At 32.3% G+C, this 19030-nt stretch overlaps 1 protein-coding gene across 1 annotated transcript in view; it reads right to left on the bottom strand.

The window, feature by feature from the left end:
• The window catches only part of LOC129220707 (next to BRCA1 gene 1 protein-like), a gene marked incomplete in the record, with an annotated part of 83705 nt that overhangs the window by 41952 nt on the left and 22723 nt on the right, over positions 1 to 19030 (bottom strand). Inside the window, 2 exon segments of the mRNA XM_054855137.1 lie at positions 2577 to 2660; positions 17945 to 18109. Coding sequence (XP_054711112.1) covers positions 2577 to 2660; positions 17945 to 18109 — 249 coding nt within the window.

Here is a 19030-nt window from a genome sequence, read left to right as displayed (position 1 = left end):
AAATTAAGTCGCCCCCCCCCCCCAAAATTATTTTCTGCTTATGGCATAATGTGTCTCAGCTCCCCCTACTTCCACTAAGTTCCTACGCCTCTGTCTTTAAATAAACAAAATTTTCCATCTAGAACTAAATAAGCCTACTTTCCCGTACACTCATAGCTACTTTCTAGTATCTGATCAATATTCTCAAAAAATAGCTAAAATTGTAAATTGTATTAAACATATTTTTTTAATATTTTAAGCTGATTTCTAGGAATAAATATGCCTCACTCATCTAAAAATTTAGATTCATAATAAATCAATAAATAAATAAATGAACAAATAAAATAGCAGCACCTTTTAAACAAAGTAGCTAATACACTCTTTTCTATTAAAAAAAATTATTTAACTGCTTTAAAAAAAATTAAATTAATAAGCTTATTAAAATAAATACACCAAAAAAAAATTTCCCCAGTTGCCAAAAAATATTTTTTTAAATTAATTAATGTACTTTCCAAAAAAAAAAAAAAAAATAAAATAAAATGTCAGCTTAAAAAAATAATTTTCATTGTCCAAAAAAAAAAATTGTCTGCGAATATCTTTATGTAGAAACATAAAGGACTCGGAGCCGCCAAAAACTGAATACATAAATTAAAACTTTAGAGTGAAAATGAAAACAAGTCATATTAACAATTATTTCACAGTTAAAACCATGGCTGCAGAGTCGGAGTTAATCTCATTTTGGGATGAAAGAGTCAGATTCGGGAGCCGAAGGTGCGAAGGTATTTAATTCAAAGACTCCGAGTTGGAATCAGTCATTTCCCTAAGAGTCCGCAACTCTGTCAATGTTTGCAGAGTCAGACTTATTTTGGGATAAAGGAGTCAGAGTCGAATATCCAAGAGTTGGAGTCTGTCATTTTCCCTCCATGTATAAATTTTTGCGAAAGCTACGGAATCAGAGTCGGAGCCCAACTAATTCTCTTGCAGAAGAGTTGGAGTCAAGTGCCCCAAAATTGTCAAAGTCTGGAGTTTGTCATCAAGAGCTATTTCCAACAAAATTTGTTTGAAGTAAATCCGTCTTCAAGTGCGGAACCTACATTGACTTTCAGTTCTCCATAGGTGCTAATGTTAAGAGATTTGAACTGTTCAAAATTGAACGGAGAATCGTTCAAATCATAAAGAAATTTTATATACATGTTTTACATCAAAAGCTTTTTCCTACAAAGTTTGTTCGAAGCAAAATAGCCTCTAAGTTCGGAATTGCCTTGAATTTCCCTGTAGGTGCTAATGTTAAGTATTTTTGAACTGTTTAAAATTGAACGAAAAATAGTTCAAATCAAAAAGTGAAATATAGGAGTGAGGTATCCTTCCCCAGAACTTTCGAACAACAAAAAAGAAATTTTGAATCGGACTATTCACCCAAAAGTTATTAGGGGGGACAGACAGATATTCCCCCCCCCCATCTCAATGCCCTACTTTCTAATTTTTAGATATTTATTATTTTTATTTTTTGACTTTTTATGTTTTTTTGCAACATGTTCAAGATGCATTAAGCCTTTTTTCATGTTTTTTTTTTTCTTCTTTCTGTGACTTTTACTGAGAAAGTAGGCTAAAAAGGCATTTTACTTTGTAAAAGGGAACATTTCAAAATAATACAGCTTCTAGTTAAGCACTTTTTTTTTACAACTCTCCAAGAGGTCATTTTATTCATTTCTGAAAAAGATACATCACGGATTCTGCTTATGCATGTAAAATTTAAATTTGCAAAACACATAAGTGCCAGAGACATCTAATAAAATAATAATAGTCATCTAATAAAAAGTGCCAAAAAAAAAAAAAAAAAAACTGAAAAGGTAACATTTTATTTACTTGGCTATCAAGTAGGGCTGGGCGATGTAGGAATTTCTACATCGTGTTGCATCACGATGTATTTTTTTTTTAAAACTAAACTTGCTTGTTAGGATTTTAGTTACAAACAGTTGATTCTACAGTTGCAACTCAGTCAGGGATTTTTTAAATTTTTAATTTTACATGGCTTCTATGCTCTTTAACTTTTTTTTTCCTGGCAAGTGACTAATGATAAACTTCAATCAACGTTCATCAACATATCTTTCATCTATAACTAAGAACACGTGTGCAATTCTTACACATTTTGGGAGAAATGAAGGTCTAACTCCTTGCTCCTTCATTGTTAAACCAGATTGGGTTGACACACTGCTAATTAACATTAATGTTAAAAAATTAGAGATTGAAACGGCAGCAACCCTGGACCAGTGTCTTTACATCGGTTTAGAGAAAAATTCAAGACTGGTTTAACAATGTAGGACACACACCTGTATTTGGCGATACATTTCGCTCAGCCCTACTATCAAGTATAACCAGAATTTTTTTCCAATAATCCTTATTTTTCATTCTTTAAGGGAGAGGATTTTCTGATTCTCGATAAGTACACAGTTCTTGTTTCACTTCTTTTTAAGCATTTTTCTTTCAAATATAAAATAGAAACAGCAAAATAAAATAATTTTAAAAGACACAGTACAAAACATTATTATTCATATTAAAGGTAAGTAATAAAAGAAAAAAAAAATCAATAACCAAACCTTTGACAAATACTGCATCAACCATGCTGGTGCAGGATCCACATCAGAATTTTCAGATTTCTCCATATCTTTAGTTATTAATTTCTGAAAAAGAATATACAATAATAACAAAACAATTAGAGAATGAAAATTCACATTACAAAAGTTCATTATTTGTGTGTGGAAAATTTGGACACATGGATTTAAAAAGGTATAGAATTTAACAACTTGGTTTCAATTCTAATGATCATTAACTTTCATAAAAAAATTAATATAAGCAAGTTGTTTTTTTTTCTCCTTAATATGGTTACAAAAGCCTTTTTATTGTGAAAGTTCAAAACGCATCTAGAATTGTAACCTTTTCCAAAAGAAAACAGGAGAAAACCAGGAAATAAAGTTCTGGGTGATTTGCTATTAAACAGTTGACAAATGATAGGCAAGAACGGTTTTTCTCGTCTCGGCCCAATTCCCTCAAACTAGTGCTATGGAAACCACCGAAAAGCTTGACATAAAATATTGAGTTTATAATTTGAAACTTAAAGCGGAATGTCACAATTCATTGAATTTTATTTCTCAAAACAAAATGCACTTGGGAAAAGAAAGTAATTCAAAATTGAAAGCTAAATAACAAATTACTCCAAATGCTTTCAAATTTCTGTTTAACAGTAAAAAAGGACATTTGGTTTATTTTTTAATGCTAACTCTGACAAACGTTTCATTAATTCATTATTTTTTGACAAATTTCAGACCCGCCAAGCCAACCACGAGTAGCAACCTGCAACCACTAGGCTTCAGGGCTTAATTTCTTACAAAGGAAGTGTGGGAGCACTACAGTCTTCAAAACTAATTTTAATGTGCAAATAGGTTGAATTCTTGTAATAAATATAAAATTCACAAGAAATAAAAAATGTGGGACCTCTCATGCAAATTAAGCTCTATTTCTGAGGTTGCAATGTAATCATAATTAACCTATTAGATTTTGAATACAAATAAAGCGAGCAAACTAATGAATATTTTCAGAGGCGTATTACATTGGATTGTAGTTGATGGTAATATTTTTTCTTTTTTGAGGAAAATTTTAAAGTGTAAACAAACACTAAGATGATTTCAAACAAGTGACCTCAAATATTTTGTAATTGAAATTAAAATAGAAGCCAGGTTTTAATTAAAAAACATAATGGTAATCAACCTTTTAAAATTTTACAATTTTTACTTGTGCTTAAGACCGAAAATAATCACATGACACTACATCTTTGTGACATTTAGGTTTCAACTGTTCATGCAGATCTTAAAAACGAATGTTTCCAAAGATTGTTTGTAATAAGAAAAATGAAACTCTATTTGGTAAAAATTATAGAGTATGGAGAACATTTACGACATTTTTATAAAACATTTCAAATCAAAACCACGTTCGTCCCCGTTTACATAGGGAATTGCGTCATAGTCTGCATTTTAGGTCATCTTTTCCCTTTCAAAGTAATAGAGGTCCAAATAACGCAAACATTAAGTGAAAGTTTTAAAATAAACAGAAGGCAAACACATTCATCAAAACTTCGTTAAAAAATTGCGAATTCTTAACTTCTTAACGATTACAAGTGACGTATGTTAGTACAAAAGAAACCACTGTATTCCAACGGACATTTCAACACGCAAAAAACGTCAATTAAAAAAATATCGATAAACGCGAACAATTTATGGAATTCTGAAATAATGAAAATAGTGGGAGAAGAATACAAGGAAAATCCATATCGCTTCACACATTAGAAATGTAGAAGCAAAGTGAAACCTGTCAAACGAGAATAAAAACGAAGTTTTTTTCAGAAATTCTACAAAATCATCTTCACCTTACCAAATATAAATTGGAAAAGAAAAATAAAACATCAAAAGAGATTATTGTTAATCATAATTTTCAGCAAACAAACGTTTCTCAAGAAACTGCGTCAACTTGAAGACCTTAGTCATTGCCTCTTTGATACGTCTACATCGTAAAAGCTCGATATAAAATTAAGATGGGAAAGTGCAGGAACAGGACTTCGGAATGTAGTAATTCGTGACGTAACTTAAAACCAGCTGTGACAAATAATGGCCAAAAAAAACTTACTGGTCTGCATAGCATAGAGTAAATGACTTTTTACTTCTTGTCCCCAGATGATGTTTTTTACTTCAACAACATCACAGAGAAAGTAATAACAAAGATTACACGACTGGCGCGCCACCTGGTGAGTGGAAACGAAACAAAAATGATAATAGCTGATTATCATTTCATATTTTGGGAAGTAAAGGAACGAAGTGATATTTTTAACTTTGTTTGTTTAGAAATGATATAAACGAATCGTTTTGGTTAATGCGCATTTTCAAAACGTTTTTATTTTATTCCATTTGTTATCTTGCTCATGATTACGTCCAATTCTTAATTTCATGTTTTTTTTCCCTTCAGAGTTCGTGTGCCTTTTTCATTTTCATGTATTTTTTTTTAAATAGTTAACAGAAAGATATTAGATACATAAAAAGCACAATGAAAAATTTAAACGAAATCTGCACACTTAATAACTGATGCAGATTTGTCATAATATTTATCAGAATCTTAAATCATTTAATGGGATACAACATGGAATTATTTGTACCAATATCAAATGCAAAATGAAGTTATATAAGCGGCATTCAATCTATTTTCCTCTCAAACAGCACACACATGACAAATATTTCGCAGGAAATAGTCAACATAAAAATAATGAAAATTCATCATTTCAACTTTTCCACGGGGTGGGGGAGCAAAAGAGTGTATGCTCAATGTACATTGTATTAAAAACAACATGCAAGCACATACATAAATATATAATATTTTTCAAATCCAGGACAAAGGGAAAATTCCTACTCTCAAACCACTGGACTAAACAAATAGATCAAAGAAAAAGTAGAAAAACTAGAATTCCACAAAAGCTTTCAAAACTGACAACCTTGAAGTATTGAATTTATAGCTAAGTTAGAATCAGTTTGTCAGTGGATTACTGTAGTCTTAAATAGCGATTTGGAAATTGTTTCATTGAGTAATATTACTTAGTGACCTTCTTTTTTTTCCCTCTAGTTCACCTTTCACTTTATCTTTCCTTTTCCCTCTTACTACATGATTAATGCTACATCAGCTGCAAAATAGTTTCAATTCTTCTTATCCACTCTCTCCAAATTTTCTCTCCCTCACAGTAAGTTTTGGTTTTGTACAATCCTTATGCAATTATTGGCATGAACTGACTTTACTGATCTTATCAATTTAAAAACCAAGTTCTGCGCTTGTGTGTACATAGTACAAACCACTTTGTAGATGAATGTTTCAAATAAAATAATGGATAAGACATTAGACGAGATTTAGAATATTCAACTTTAAAAGCTCTATCTCTACAGATATACTGCCAAGTAGAGCATGCTTATACCATACTAAAAAGCCAGCAGTTAGTAGTGTAATTTTTTTAACCATTATAATGATTAAAAAAATTATACTACTAACAAGAAGAGACATATGCATGTAATTCTAAAGAAAGTATTCCTTCTTTCCTTTAATGGACACCTAAAGATTTAGTAATGTAAGTGAATCTCAAGTGCTCAATCAAACTCATTTATGAACTCTGCCTTAGATGATTGAGCACATTTGATGACAAAAAATACATAATTAGGGACATTTTTTATTGTTTAATTTGGGATACATGTCTACAATTTTGATTTTACTTATTTGTTACTTTTTATAGCTAAAGTTTAAAATGTTCTTTATTGATTTTTTTCACAATCTAAATACATTTTAAAGTCAAGAATGCTGTGTTACACACATACACACACAAATGGTCATTTTATTGCAATTAATCACTGTGAGATAACAGTGGACTTTATTCATATCCTGGTCTGATGATAGCAAATCAGCAGACCAGGAAAAGTTGTTCCTTCACTAGGGTTGCAGGCATTTAAACATATAGTTTAACTAGAAGCAGCTGTTAATTTTATGGGGCATCAAAAAGTTCTAGCTAAACTTATTGATTGTAACAGACAAGAGGGATGTCAGAACATTCTTTGATTGAACTAATATTTGGAGATCAAAAACTAATGTAACATGACATATTCTGCTAGTTGAGCCAGTAATATTTGTATAGACAGAATATCTGCAAATCATTTTCATTCTATGAAAATTAATAAATAAATATTTTTTAAAAAGGTTCAGTGGAAGCTCAATATAAAACAAGCAGGCCTGAATCAATAAATTTTGCCCCCCCCCCCCCCCCGCAACAAAATTTGCAGGGCCCCTCCCGAGAGGCCAGCAGTAGCAGGCCAGCAGTATTTGCAATGTTAATAAGTCTTTATGCTTTTTTTTTTTTTCAATTTCTTGGCCCGTTGAGCCTTTAACCCCCCCCCCCCCCCCGCCCTTCACTGCAAGGTCTGCAGGTACACAGATCTGGGCCTGAAAACAAGTTTACTGTTTTAAAATGGTTATGGATTCAATGCCTTTAGCTAATGAAAATGCACTGAAAATAAAATCTAACAATGAGGAATTTGTGTTAACATTAATGCAAAGATATTTATGTTGAAGTGCTCATCTGCATCTTGATTTTGAAGAAGATTTTCAATCTTTAAACCTCTTGTCCAATTTAGCTAATGATGAAGCTTCGATTCTTTTTCCTTTTAAGTTGACCTTCAGTTAAAAAAACATCATGTAGTCTATGTTTTTTATGATCCGATTTGTGATATTTTTTACATCATTTCCTCTCATTAAAATTTTGATCAACCAGAATTTTTATTGATTTTTTTTAAAGATTTCACTTTCAAGTTCTTTCTATTTCATTATTGCTTTGTAATGGTTATGTCACTTGTTCTTGTCAGCTAAGTTTTCTGGCATTGTTGCAAAAGATTTTAGACAGTCTACACAACTTTTGTTACATATTTGTTCTAAACATGAATTAATCAATGCATAAATGGAGCAAAAGTAATTATTCTGATTAAAAGCTCTAATTCTTTCCACTTTAGTCACTTATTTCACTCTTTAAAAGTTACTATAAATGACATTGCAACATTTTTACAGAATTATATGTCTCTCTATAACAAGCAAACACTCACCAGAGCTTAAAAGTCTATTGCCAAAAAAAAAATCATTAAAATACCAGGTTTGAGTAGTGAATCAAACAAATTTATTAATAAAATGAAATATGCAACTGTCCATAAAAGTCACTATTTTTCAGCATATTTTACTAACCCCCCCCCCCCCTTTGTCAAAGTGCCACACTTTACCTTATCCCCTCACATTCCTTTGTCACATGTCACACTTCAAGGGGAGGAGGTTTTAAGGAGGAGATCAACAAGAAGTGTGACATCACATATTTTTTATTACTACAGTTGGCTCTCTGGGGTCAACTTTAAGGGACCACAAAAAATCGTCCTTAAGTAGAAAGAGTCCTTAAAAAGAATGCTCAATTTACATTGAGTACATACTCTTTGCTCCACCCCTCCCCCCATGAGAAAATTCAAAATGATAGGTTTGGACAACCCTACATTACATAAACATATTATTGTGGATAATGTTTTTCATTTCAATTAAAATGTGAAGCATCATCATTATTACCTCCTCCTTCCCCTTGTCAAAAACTCACAATTTCCCAAGCCCCTCTTCCCTCTAAATGTGATATTATCCGTGGACAACTCCTATGGAATCAGGAATGGACACAGACTAGTATTTTAGGGAGTGTCATCTTCACTGATTTAGTTTCAGGTATGAAAATGTTCTGGAATTTTTTGGGTGCCAATAAAAAGCCCTAAATCGGCCAGAAATAAGGCACTTGGTAGGATGTAAGCTCAATTAATTTTCCAATTTATAAATTAATTTTGAAAATAAGTTAATTTGAAAACTGATTTTCAAATTGATTATTTTGAAATGTTTTCTTTTCCTTTTATAATGGCCTCTTTAAACCCTCCCAATGTTTAAAAAAGTACGTTAATGTACTGTAATGACCTACATTTCAATCATTAAGTATTTGAACACAATGTATTATTGCATCATTGAAATTTTTAATAAGATTGATTTAGGGAACCTTATTCTTTTTTTTTGGGGGGGGGGGGGAAGGGGGCAATCACTCTTGAAGGCAATGAGCATCCCCTGATATGAATTCGTAAAACACTAATTAAAAATCTTTGGGTTTTTTTTTCAACAATCTGGTTCATTGTTGGTCTCATTGATTTTATACTCTAAAGCGAAAAATGCATAAATACGCACTTGTATTAGGATCTTATTACTAAGCATTTCTTAGTGTCAGTTTAAGTTTCACGATGAATCTAATGACAGTTCATCTTGAGGACTATTGTTTTTATTTTTATTCTGCATTGCAGACTACTGAAACAGTTTTTGCGAACTCCTTTCAAAATGTGAAAGAAGTTGGTGAACTCCTTGCACCGTAAGTAATAAGTAACAAGCAAAAAAAAGAAAGAGCCTTGCATACAATAAAATTTAGGAGAAGTTTTTTAGTTTCATGTTGCTCAAAAGTTCATGACAAAAACGTGATAACAAAGTATAGAAGTACAAATATTTCTCTGTACTAATTAAAATGACAGCTGGAAAATGATTGCAAAACAAATTCAAGAAAGAACAAACCCAATGAGTGATTATTCTTGGTTGAGCTTAAGCCAATTTTGAAAAAAAAAAAAAAAAAACTCTTATTCTGTGTGTTTGTGTATTTGTGTCTGCATGTGTTGAAAATCTTTTTTCATATTGAAACGTTGTCCAAAAGGGTAATAAAATTTAAAATGTTTTTTTTTTTTTTGATCCAACAGTTTATTTATTTGTAACCCAATCAGAAGTCAATTAAAAATAATATTTAAATTTTCCTTTTACAGATCTATCTCAGATTAACTGAATGTCATTTTTGCTTAGAGTAAAATTAAAAAGGTTTATATCTTTTTTTGACTACAAGTCTAGCTGTTCGATAGTGATTTACTGAGCAGCATAATTGTTCGAGTGCTGAAGAATTTTCTTTTTCTTGTGCTAAAAATGCATAGTTATGTTTTATTTTATTTTATTTTTGAAGAATAACAGAAATGCCTTTAGTTTTACACTAATTATTACACAAAAGGTAGTTTTTACCAACAAAAATATTTTTATGTTCACTTCAGTTAAATATCTCTGGCTGTGTAGTTATACAGTATTATGCATCATGTTGATCAGCAGTCTTACACATTGTAAAGTGCACAGTTATTATAGTTTTTTAAACGCAAAAATAGTTCCTCCTGTGAAAAAACAGCCCCAGCTTGCTAAAATTTATGGTAAAGGTGTGATGAAAGATGGAAATGCACAACGAGAGCAAAGACACTACTAAACAAATTTTATTGCAAAGTATTGAACCATCCACCTTTCAGTCCTGGCCTGGAATCATCAGATTTTCCCCCTTTTTCTTAAGCTTAAGAAATATGCTAAAGTTACGGTAAAATGATGACATGGTACAAGAAAATTATTACTAACTCTTTGAAGGGTCAATTGGCAGAATTCTTTGATGAATGATACAAATTCTGGTGCAATGACTTAATACAGTGCTAGATTTAGGAGGGAGCTAACAAAGGCCCCTTTCCCCAAGCAAGAAAGTTGTCAAGGGCTGGGAATTCATCCTATTTCTGGGGGGATTTTGTTTTTTAAAACTTGCCAGGAAACTAGAAGGAAGATGGATAAAGTGGCAGTTTCAAGATTTTACACCAATTCAGAAAAATCAAAAGATTTAACACTTTTTACCTTTTCAGGGGTCATTTTAGATGCCAATTGGGGTCACTTTATGGCCCCTTCTTAAAACTCATTATTGTAAAAGGGGCTTCTTTACAAAAATTAATATGCTAAAAATTTGAACTTTCACAAAATTTTGTTTATAAAAAGTTTTTTCCTCCTTTTTAAGTTCAATCAATTTGTCTGACAGCAAAATATCAATAAAGAAATCTCCGGCTACCAAGTTAATCCCTGTGAAGTCCTTTAGGCTGAAGAGGCTTCAGATTATATTTGTGATAGCTATACGCAGAGCTGCCAACTGCTATGAAAAAATCGTACTTTACGAATTACAGCTTTAAACTACGACGCTACGAAAGTGGGTCCAAAAACTAAGATTTTCCGTTTTTTAATTTATAATCCCAAGAATACAAAAAAAAAAATAAATCATAAACTGCATAAAAACTAAACTGGTAAGTTCAGAAAATCGAACTTCTACACGTGTGTTGCCGGTTTAGTTTTCATGCAGTTTATGGGTTCTTCGGCAAAAAAGCGGAAAAACTGCCAAAAATATTGTGAAGAATGTAAAAGCACTTGGCCATTTCTTATCTCATCTTTAAAGATGGGTTATGTAATATGTACTATTTGCAATAGCAATTTTTCAGTTGAACATGGTGGTCATGATGATTGCCTCAAGCATGTTACTTCAAAAAGACATGCTGACCGGGTGAAAAGGTACAGCTAATAATCAAGGATTTATCATCTTAAAATATTCAGTATAAAATCTTTTATTTCGTATTAACATTTTCTGTATCATATTTGAAATTCATTAAGCATCATTATTTTGTTCATTATACTTTTGACAATTCCATCACTATTTGATTCTGAAGCAGCGTCCCCCTCCCCCCGCAAAATGCAGCTACGATTTTGGATTCTCAAAAGTTGGTAGCTCTGGCCATACAATATGATAGGATTCATAAAAAAAATATATAAAAGAAAAACGCCCAAAAAATACTTTTTTTTTCACAAAAAGAAAAAAGTGCACACAAGTGTCTTTTTTTCACAAATTAAGGACCTAAATAAAAACCTAGATCAACGCCTGCTTTTTACATAGCCAACATTAACATTGACACATTTGCAAAGAATGTGTCAAAGTTATTGTGGACTAGTGATGGGACATCGATGAGAAAACATCAATTTTCAAAATTAAAACATGGATGGTATCAGTGCTTTGACCCAAAAACACTGATGTTTTGAAACTTAGAACTTTTTAATATATATTTCTGTATAATAAACTCCAAAAAAATGTTTTAATGCAAGAACTAAATAAATAGGAATCAATTTATTAAGTTTGAAGATTTTTGAACAGTCAAAGAAAAGTTAAAAATCAAATTGTAATTAACTATTAACATTCCAAATTAAATAATGCAGAGATAAATCACTTATACATTTAAAACATAAAAAACTGAACCATCAACACAAATTGATTGAAATAGTTTCGTAACATTTTTCAATTTCCAACTGAATATTGCAAAAACTGAAAGTAAGTTATTTAATAATTTAATGCAAATCAATTACAGGTATTAATAAACTTTAACAAAGTTGATATCATGCACACAAAAACACACAGAAAATAATAAATAAGAAAGAGAAGAATGAACATAATTCATAATAAATAATTGTTCTAGTATATTTACTTCCAATGGAATTACATAGAAGAATTGTACAAATTATATTTAAAACTTAAATTATATTCAAAGATATTTATAGCGTCTTTGAAAAGCATAACATATTTCAAGTGTTATATCCAAGTATTTGATTTTTCAATTTTAATTTTATATGATAGCATAACATGCATGAACATCATCGGTGGGAAAAAATGTGACGACATCATTACTTTCTGGTACATTTCGTCGGCACCATGATAAACCAACAAATGTGAAAAATCCCCAATCACGTTTATAAAATTTGATGGTTTGCCCTAGTACTCAAAAAGGGCTACCTACTAGTTATAACTACTTCAAACAAGAGTTTTACACTTAAAGTTATCTATAAAAATCAAAACATTGAAAATAACTAAATGCGTCAGGTGGAAAAAAAATCATTGTTTTGGCTCTCCTGAAAAGTGCGAGTTTTCTCATTCATTAGTTCACCATAGTGCCAATGAGTCATTCCACTTTGCATGCTCTGTAGCCGAGGAGGAGAAGTGTACGAGAAAGCATCTTTGTTGTTTAACTCCCCCCGTTTCTGGACATTAAATTGCTCATATCCTTGGAAAAAGTTGAATATCATTCTGGCAGTCACCTGTAGTAGGTTATTGAATTGACCATTCACGAATCCAAGCTCCAGTGGGAATTAAAGGTGATTAACTGATTAATATAAAGAGAAAAAAGGCGGCATTATTCAATTGCTGGTGTAGTGGCAATTGAAAATGTAGTGCAGAGCATTGAGCATACAGTGTGGTGACGTCAACTGATGACCTTTCTGGTTAGACCACTTTTCTGTGGTTGGGATTTTAAAAAAAATCATTAAACGACAATTGTCAGTTTTAAAAGTTCAGCGATGGTGAATTTTTGGGTTTTGTAAGTTGTAACAATATATATATATATACATAATATATATATATATATATATATATATATATATATATATATATAATATGTATTATATATATATACATATTTTATAATGTATGAACAATTACAGGAAGAGTGGATTCAACTTTCGCAGTTTTAGATGACTCTTGATGATAAAGAGGGTGTTATTCTGGCACTACAGTGGGAGGGGGGGGGGGCGCTCTCCTGGAAGTTATAAAAAATTGAAGTTAGATATACAAAAATGATGGATCAGACACTCCATGACAGATATGTTTCGGAAACCCTCAAAAATGTATTCAGCTATTCAGCACACATCGAAAATCAGAACTCGAGAATTTTAATGAATCAAATATCCTTCTATACATATCAGATATAGAAGAAAGTAAATATGATTTACAAAACATAATTTAAACACCTTAAAAACAGACTGTTCTAGCTCCATCAACGAAAACCAACATCACTAAAAGTTTTAATAAAAATCATCTAATGATAAATTGTAATGATCAGTTTAAAAATGTTAGAGAAGATGGGAGTAAAGTGAAATGAGAAAAATTCTTCACAAGCTTAAGCTCGTTAATGAAAAAAATATATTAATTGTTAATTGGAGGGATCAAAAATATGTTATTCGCAAACTTCAAAACAAGTTCTTAACAATAGTCGAGGTGCTAATGAATCAATGGAAGAGAAAAGCATACTGGTCAGAATTATTACAAACAATAAAACATTTTTGACCTCTCTCCCTCTCATCATTTTTACACACGCATTCATCATGCAAAATTGTGCTACTTCCAAAAAAATAAAAAATTGAAAAGAAATCAAATCGTCTGATTCAGCTTTGAAACGGACACCAACTCTATGCTGTCTGTGATGTCCCCTTCATTGAAAAAGCAACACGGTCATTAAATTTTGGAAAGAGTACCAGGGCCATCGCTAGGTAAAAAAAAAATGGGGAGGGGGGAAGTACGCTTTTGGCGGCCCATTAATTGTTTCCAACGCATGTTCCAATATGCAGAGAGAGAGATTTGGCTTCTGGTTTAGCAGGGATAGTCATATTACTAGACCTTAGTACTAGCAATATAAATTTAATCGTAAAAATAATATTCAATCAGAATTACGGGGTGTCGGAGGGCTACCTTCTTGCATTTTTTCAAACTTGAAGACATAAAAACGCAGTTTTAGACTGTATTTTAAGTTTGGGAGGAAGGGGGAGAGAAGGCCCAGGATAGCCTCTCACAATAATTTTTCCAAATTTAAGTCAATCATACGTTATATTTAATTATGTTCAGAAGAGAGGGTCCGAGGCTCACCCCCGGGAATTTTCAAGATTTTTATTTGAAAAACAGTACGACCTATGGTGATGTTAAGGGAGGAAGAGATTCGGGGTCATCGTTCTATAACTTTTCAAAATACTAACTTCAAGCACGCATTCCAACTGTGAATTATTTGTGATTGTTACACATAATGATAAAAGGGGGTCTGGGAGGTTCTCCCATGGGAAAAATATGAAAATTGTAGTTTGAAAAATGCAGTTTTAGATTATCTATGGTGATATTAAGGGGAAAAGAGATGCGCCTCCCCCCCCCCCGAAACTTTTTGAAATTTTAAAGCCTTAAAAACGCGATTGTAGACTTTTTTTTTGTTAAAATTTAATGCACCACCAGTTTCTTGAAATTAAAGCTCTGCAAACGTAATTTAAGCCAACCTTTGATGAAAGGAAGGTGGAGTTTTAACCCGGGAGAACTCGCGGTACTTTTCGTCATACGAACGCTCGCGGAAGGGGGGGGGGCTCCGTAGGCCCGGAGTGGTTATTTCAGTAAATTAAGTTTGCAAAATAGAAAAAAAAATGTGTTTTCAACACTGAATTATAAATTGATAAAAAGCCTCTATAATATGTTTTAAAAAGTAAGGTTTAAGAAAGTTTTACGATACATAAATCTAAATCTTCTTCTGAGCATTACTGATGATCGCTTTACTGTTCTGTGTCAACTTCTTCTTCATCATCTTCATTAAGGGAGTTCTCATCAGTTGAAACCTCAACCAACAAGGTCTGCAACCTCTTCATTTCATCTTTGTAGCTTAAATAGCGATGCATTTCACAACCTCTTCCTTTACATTCACAATCTGAAATGAAAAGCGTGAGCTCTCGCTCCGGGCCTCTGAGGCCCGAACCGGAATTTTCTGGGGAAAAAGGGGAATGTACATTCCTGAAAAGCATGTGGTCAGTATGTAAGTCACCTCGAACACAGCTACTGTGGACCTCATTCATTTCTGTTGAAGGGGTGATTTTTGGCAGCGTAGTTTTGAAATTACCGGGCCTGAGAGGCCCGATGCGAGTTCTTCCGGATTAAAGGAGCTCGAGACCAGAAATGTTTCGTAATTGAAGCACTAAAAGCGAGACTCAAGACATTTTTCGATGATGTTGGCGAGAGAGCGAGGGGGGGGGGGTGCATTCTCTCGAAAAAATTTTGATTTTTGAAACCGCAGTTTTAGAAGATTTTTGATGATGTTAATGGGTGGAGAGATTCGGAGTCCTCCCCTGGTAAATTTTCAAAATTGAAATTCAATTAACGCAATCGTAGACGATTTTAAATACTGTTAGAGGAGTAGAAGGTTTTGCAGATCTCCCCCGAAAAATTTTCTGAATTGAAGTTTTAACAATGAAATTCTTGAGGATCTTCGGTAATATTCGGAGAACGACAGTTTCGGGACTCCCTCAGGGAGTTTTTTTTTTTTTAATTAAAGTTCAAAAGACGAAATTTATTCGACCTTGAATGATGATGAATGATAATTGAGAGGGCGTTTCTCGGAGGTTACGTTGGGAGTACTCTCACGGCTTTTCGAAATTGCAGTCCTAAATACTTAGGTGTAGGCCATCTTTAATGACGTTAGGATAAGGGATGGGGTTTGAGAATGTTTTTCCGGGATTTTTTCAAAATCTAAGTTTTAAAAACTCACTTCCAGGCCAGCTTTGGGGATGTAAAAAAAAGGGTTTGGAGTTCCCCACTCTTCCTTTCAGTTTGGCTACGTCCCTCCTATCTTCATTGTAAATTTCAATTATTGATAAACATATTGTGGTAATTTTTTTTTCCAATTTTCCTGTGCCAAATACGATTATTTGCTTGGATTTTCCACAACAAAGTTTTCAATTTCTCGCCTAATGTTTTTGTTTTCTAGCAATACAAGTGTTTGCGGCCTTAGAAAAAGGACTTTTAACATTTTGAACGGATGTGGTACTTTTCTGCGATACCTTAGGTCACTATTCCACTTTATTTTATTTTAAATATGCCACCTGCATCTCTTGATCAAGCTTTGATTTACTTACGATTTTTACATTCAAAACATTTAGAACTTTTGTTGTGAGTATTCATTAGAATACTTTGAATCTCTCTTTGCATTTAACTGTTTTCTCTCTCTCTCTCTTTATTTCAAATTTATTTCGGCGACCAATACATTTTTCTCCACTTAGCTATGATTTTCAGGACAACATTTTTCATCAAAAAAAAAAAAAGTATATACAAATGGGAATGTTTTGGTGACCCCTATCCTATGGGCTGTCCTATTTATTTATGTATTTTTATTTATTTATTTTTTTTAACTGCAGAACCATGAAGCATGGTCTTGTGTAACCAAGGTCGCCGAGAGACAAGGCGTGCAACATGTTAGTTTGGTCGCCTGTCCTCCCTTCCATTATTCAAATTTTACTCTATGCACAATACTTTAATTCGAGCCGAGCCCATAGTTTTCGATTAGGCAGACATACGCACTCTGCGGCCTGGTGAAGAGTGTACTGAACTGAATACTTTTTTTGTGTTAGTAAAAATGCTTGAAGTGTACATTTTTGCGGCCCTTACTTAGATACTCTTGATAAAAGAGAATTATAGATGTTCCTAAATTGTATTTTAAGATTACATTTTCTATTCAAATTTGACAGAGAAAATACTTTTTGTCACTATTATTTCACTCGTTCATTTATAATTACTATTTTAATTTTTTCAAACGACGAAGAGTTTTCCTTTTTCTTCGTTAGTCGCATTGCTAAAGTGAAATTGGCGGCTGCACTTCTGAAGAACGGGGAGGGGGGGGGGGGTTGCTACAGCGACGGCTTTGAAGAGTACCCGGAAAAAGTATTATTAATGCATCTATTTCTTGTTGAATGAGCCTAAATATTTTTTCTTTCCAAAATTCAAAAAATTCATGTTCTAAGTTTAAAAAAATCTTCTTTAAAAAAGAATCCCCCCCAAAAATTTTGATGGCGCAACTTGCGCCATAATCCCCCCTGTGGGCACCCCTGAGTCTACTTCCACAAGCGGCTGAACAGCTGAATTGTCAGCTGGGTGGCATTGTGGTAAGGTTTTGGCCTTCTGCGCCATAGTCCCAGGTTCTCATCCAAGGTGGCAGATTTTCGAGAAGCAGAAAATTGTTAGCACCCATGTCGTATGATTATGGGACATGTAAAAGATCTTTTCAGCACCGGTTTGGTTTGGAATGCCCTGGGCAATATTAAAGCCCTAGTGCAGTTTTTGCATCGATGAGAACACAAGATGCATCCAGAGAGTGGAAACTGGGTGTCAAAATTATCTGTGCCATTGACATCCATGCCTGAATGGTGGCACATGAAAGACTGGATTCCATATCGTGGGATTAAACAAGGTCTGTAAAAGGCTAAGGTTCCTAATGATGCCCCATTAGAAAGAAAAAAAACTTCTATAGACAGCTAACAATGAAAAAATCTATTCTCAGTGTAATTGATCTCTCAATAACTAATTAATAATAAAGCTTTCATCATATCTGTAAACAGTAAACATATTCACATTTTTTAAGCATATTTTTGGTTCAAATATAAAACATTGATGTAAGGAAAACATTGTCCCTCAAAGATCGATCGTAAAAACTTCGACATCAATGTCGCACCACTAATATAGGTAAAAAGGCAATAAAATATGCACATTTTATGTGATACAATACAATACTATGCATGTGATACAATTTTAACTAAACAATAAAGTTTCTGTTCCTTCATCATAAAGCAGTTCATATTGAAAAAAATGATCTTGTAAGTACATTGATGTAAAGTTACTTACAAATGCAGTAGATGGAAATTTGCGTTGAATTGACGATGAAATTTCAGACACATGCAGGTTTTCAAATTGCTGTGTAATTTCATTCACATTATGATAATGCTGTATTTTTGCTATCTTTGGGATGATATGCACTTGAAGATTTGAGTGAATTTTAGGTATATGTTCCTGAAAATAAAAAAATATCTACATAATATTAAAACTCTCAAGAATAGTTTTACAAAATAAATTAAGTGTGTGGTGCAAAATAAACTGAAAATTATGTAGAACAATCACAATACTCCTGAGCATTTAAGAACAATTCATTAACAATTGTAAAAAGAAAATTTTTAAAAATGTTAGTTATTGCAGAAAATGGAATTTATGATAAGCTGGAAGTTTTAACTATATGTTGCAAGTATTATTTCAAGTAACATCTGCTCAGAAATCAGAGACATAGCAAAGGAGATAGATAGGACTAGAACCTTCCCTGTGTAGAAATTAAATTCAGAAGAAAACAGTACAGCACAAATCAGAAAAAATACAATTTTTATGTGTCTAATACTCTTCCTATAGATAAATATACCTATTTAACTATTTCTCTCCATCAATTTATCCATCTACTTATATTTTCCTATTTTTATCAATCTATCTATCGATTTATGCACATATATATATATATATATATATATATATATATATATATATATATATACAGTCGAGCCTCCATATATCAAACTTCCCCATATCAAAATTATCTATATATCGAAATCCCATTAACCGTTTACCCGCCAATGTTCCAAAAATGGAACATCATATTTAAGTGAAAATTTTCCCAAGAAATAACGTTAAAATAAACAAGTTTTTTTTAACACAGTTTAGTCTTATTTCAAAGTATTTTTTGATTTCCTGCTTGATTGTTTATATGTTTTCAATTATTTATTGCGATTTTTCAAAGATGAGTGTTTTTTAGCTTTTTGCAACTTTTTCTTATAAAATTTACCAAAAATTGGTTTTTTCAGAAAATGTGATGATATTTATTATAGTTGTGAAAAATACTTCAATGTATGATTTTAAAATGCTTGTAGAAATGTACAATGATATTTCCGA

Source organism: Uloborus diversus, chromosome 4, assembly GCF_026930045.1.
Source record: "Uloborus diversus isolate 005 chromosome 4, Udiv.v.3.1, whole genome shotgun sequence".
Lineage (NCBI taxonomy): Eukaryota > Metazoa > Arthropoda > Arachnida > Araneae > Uloboridae > Uloborus > Uloborus diversus.
The sequence above is the reverse complement of the archived record's forward strand: the minus strand, read 5'-3'. Positions and strand labels throughout refer to the sequence as shown.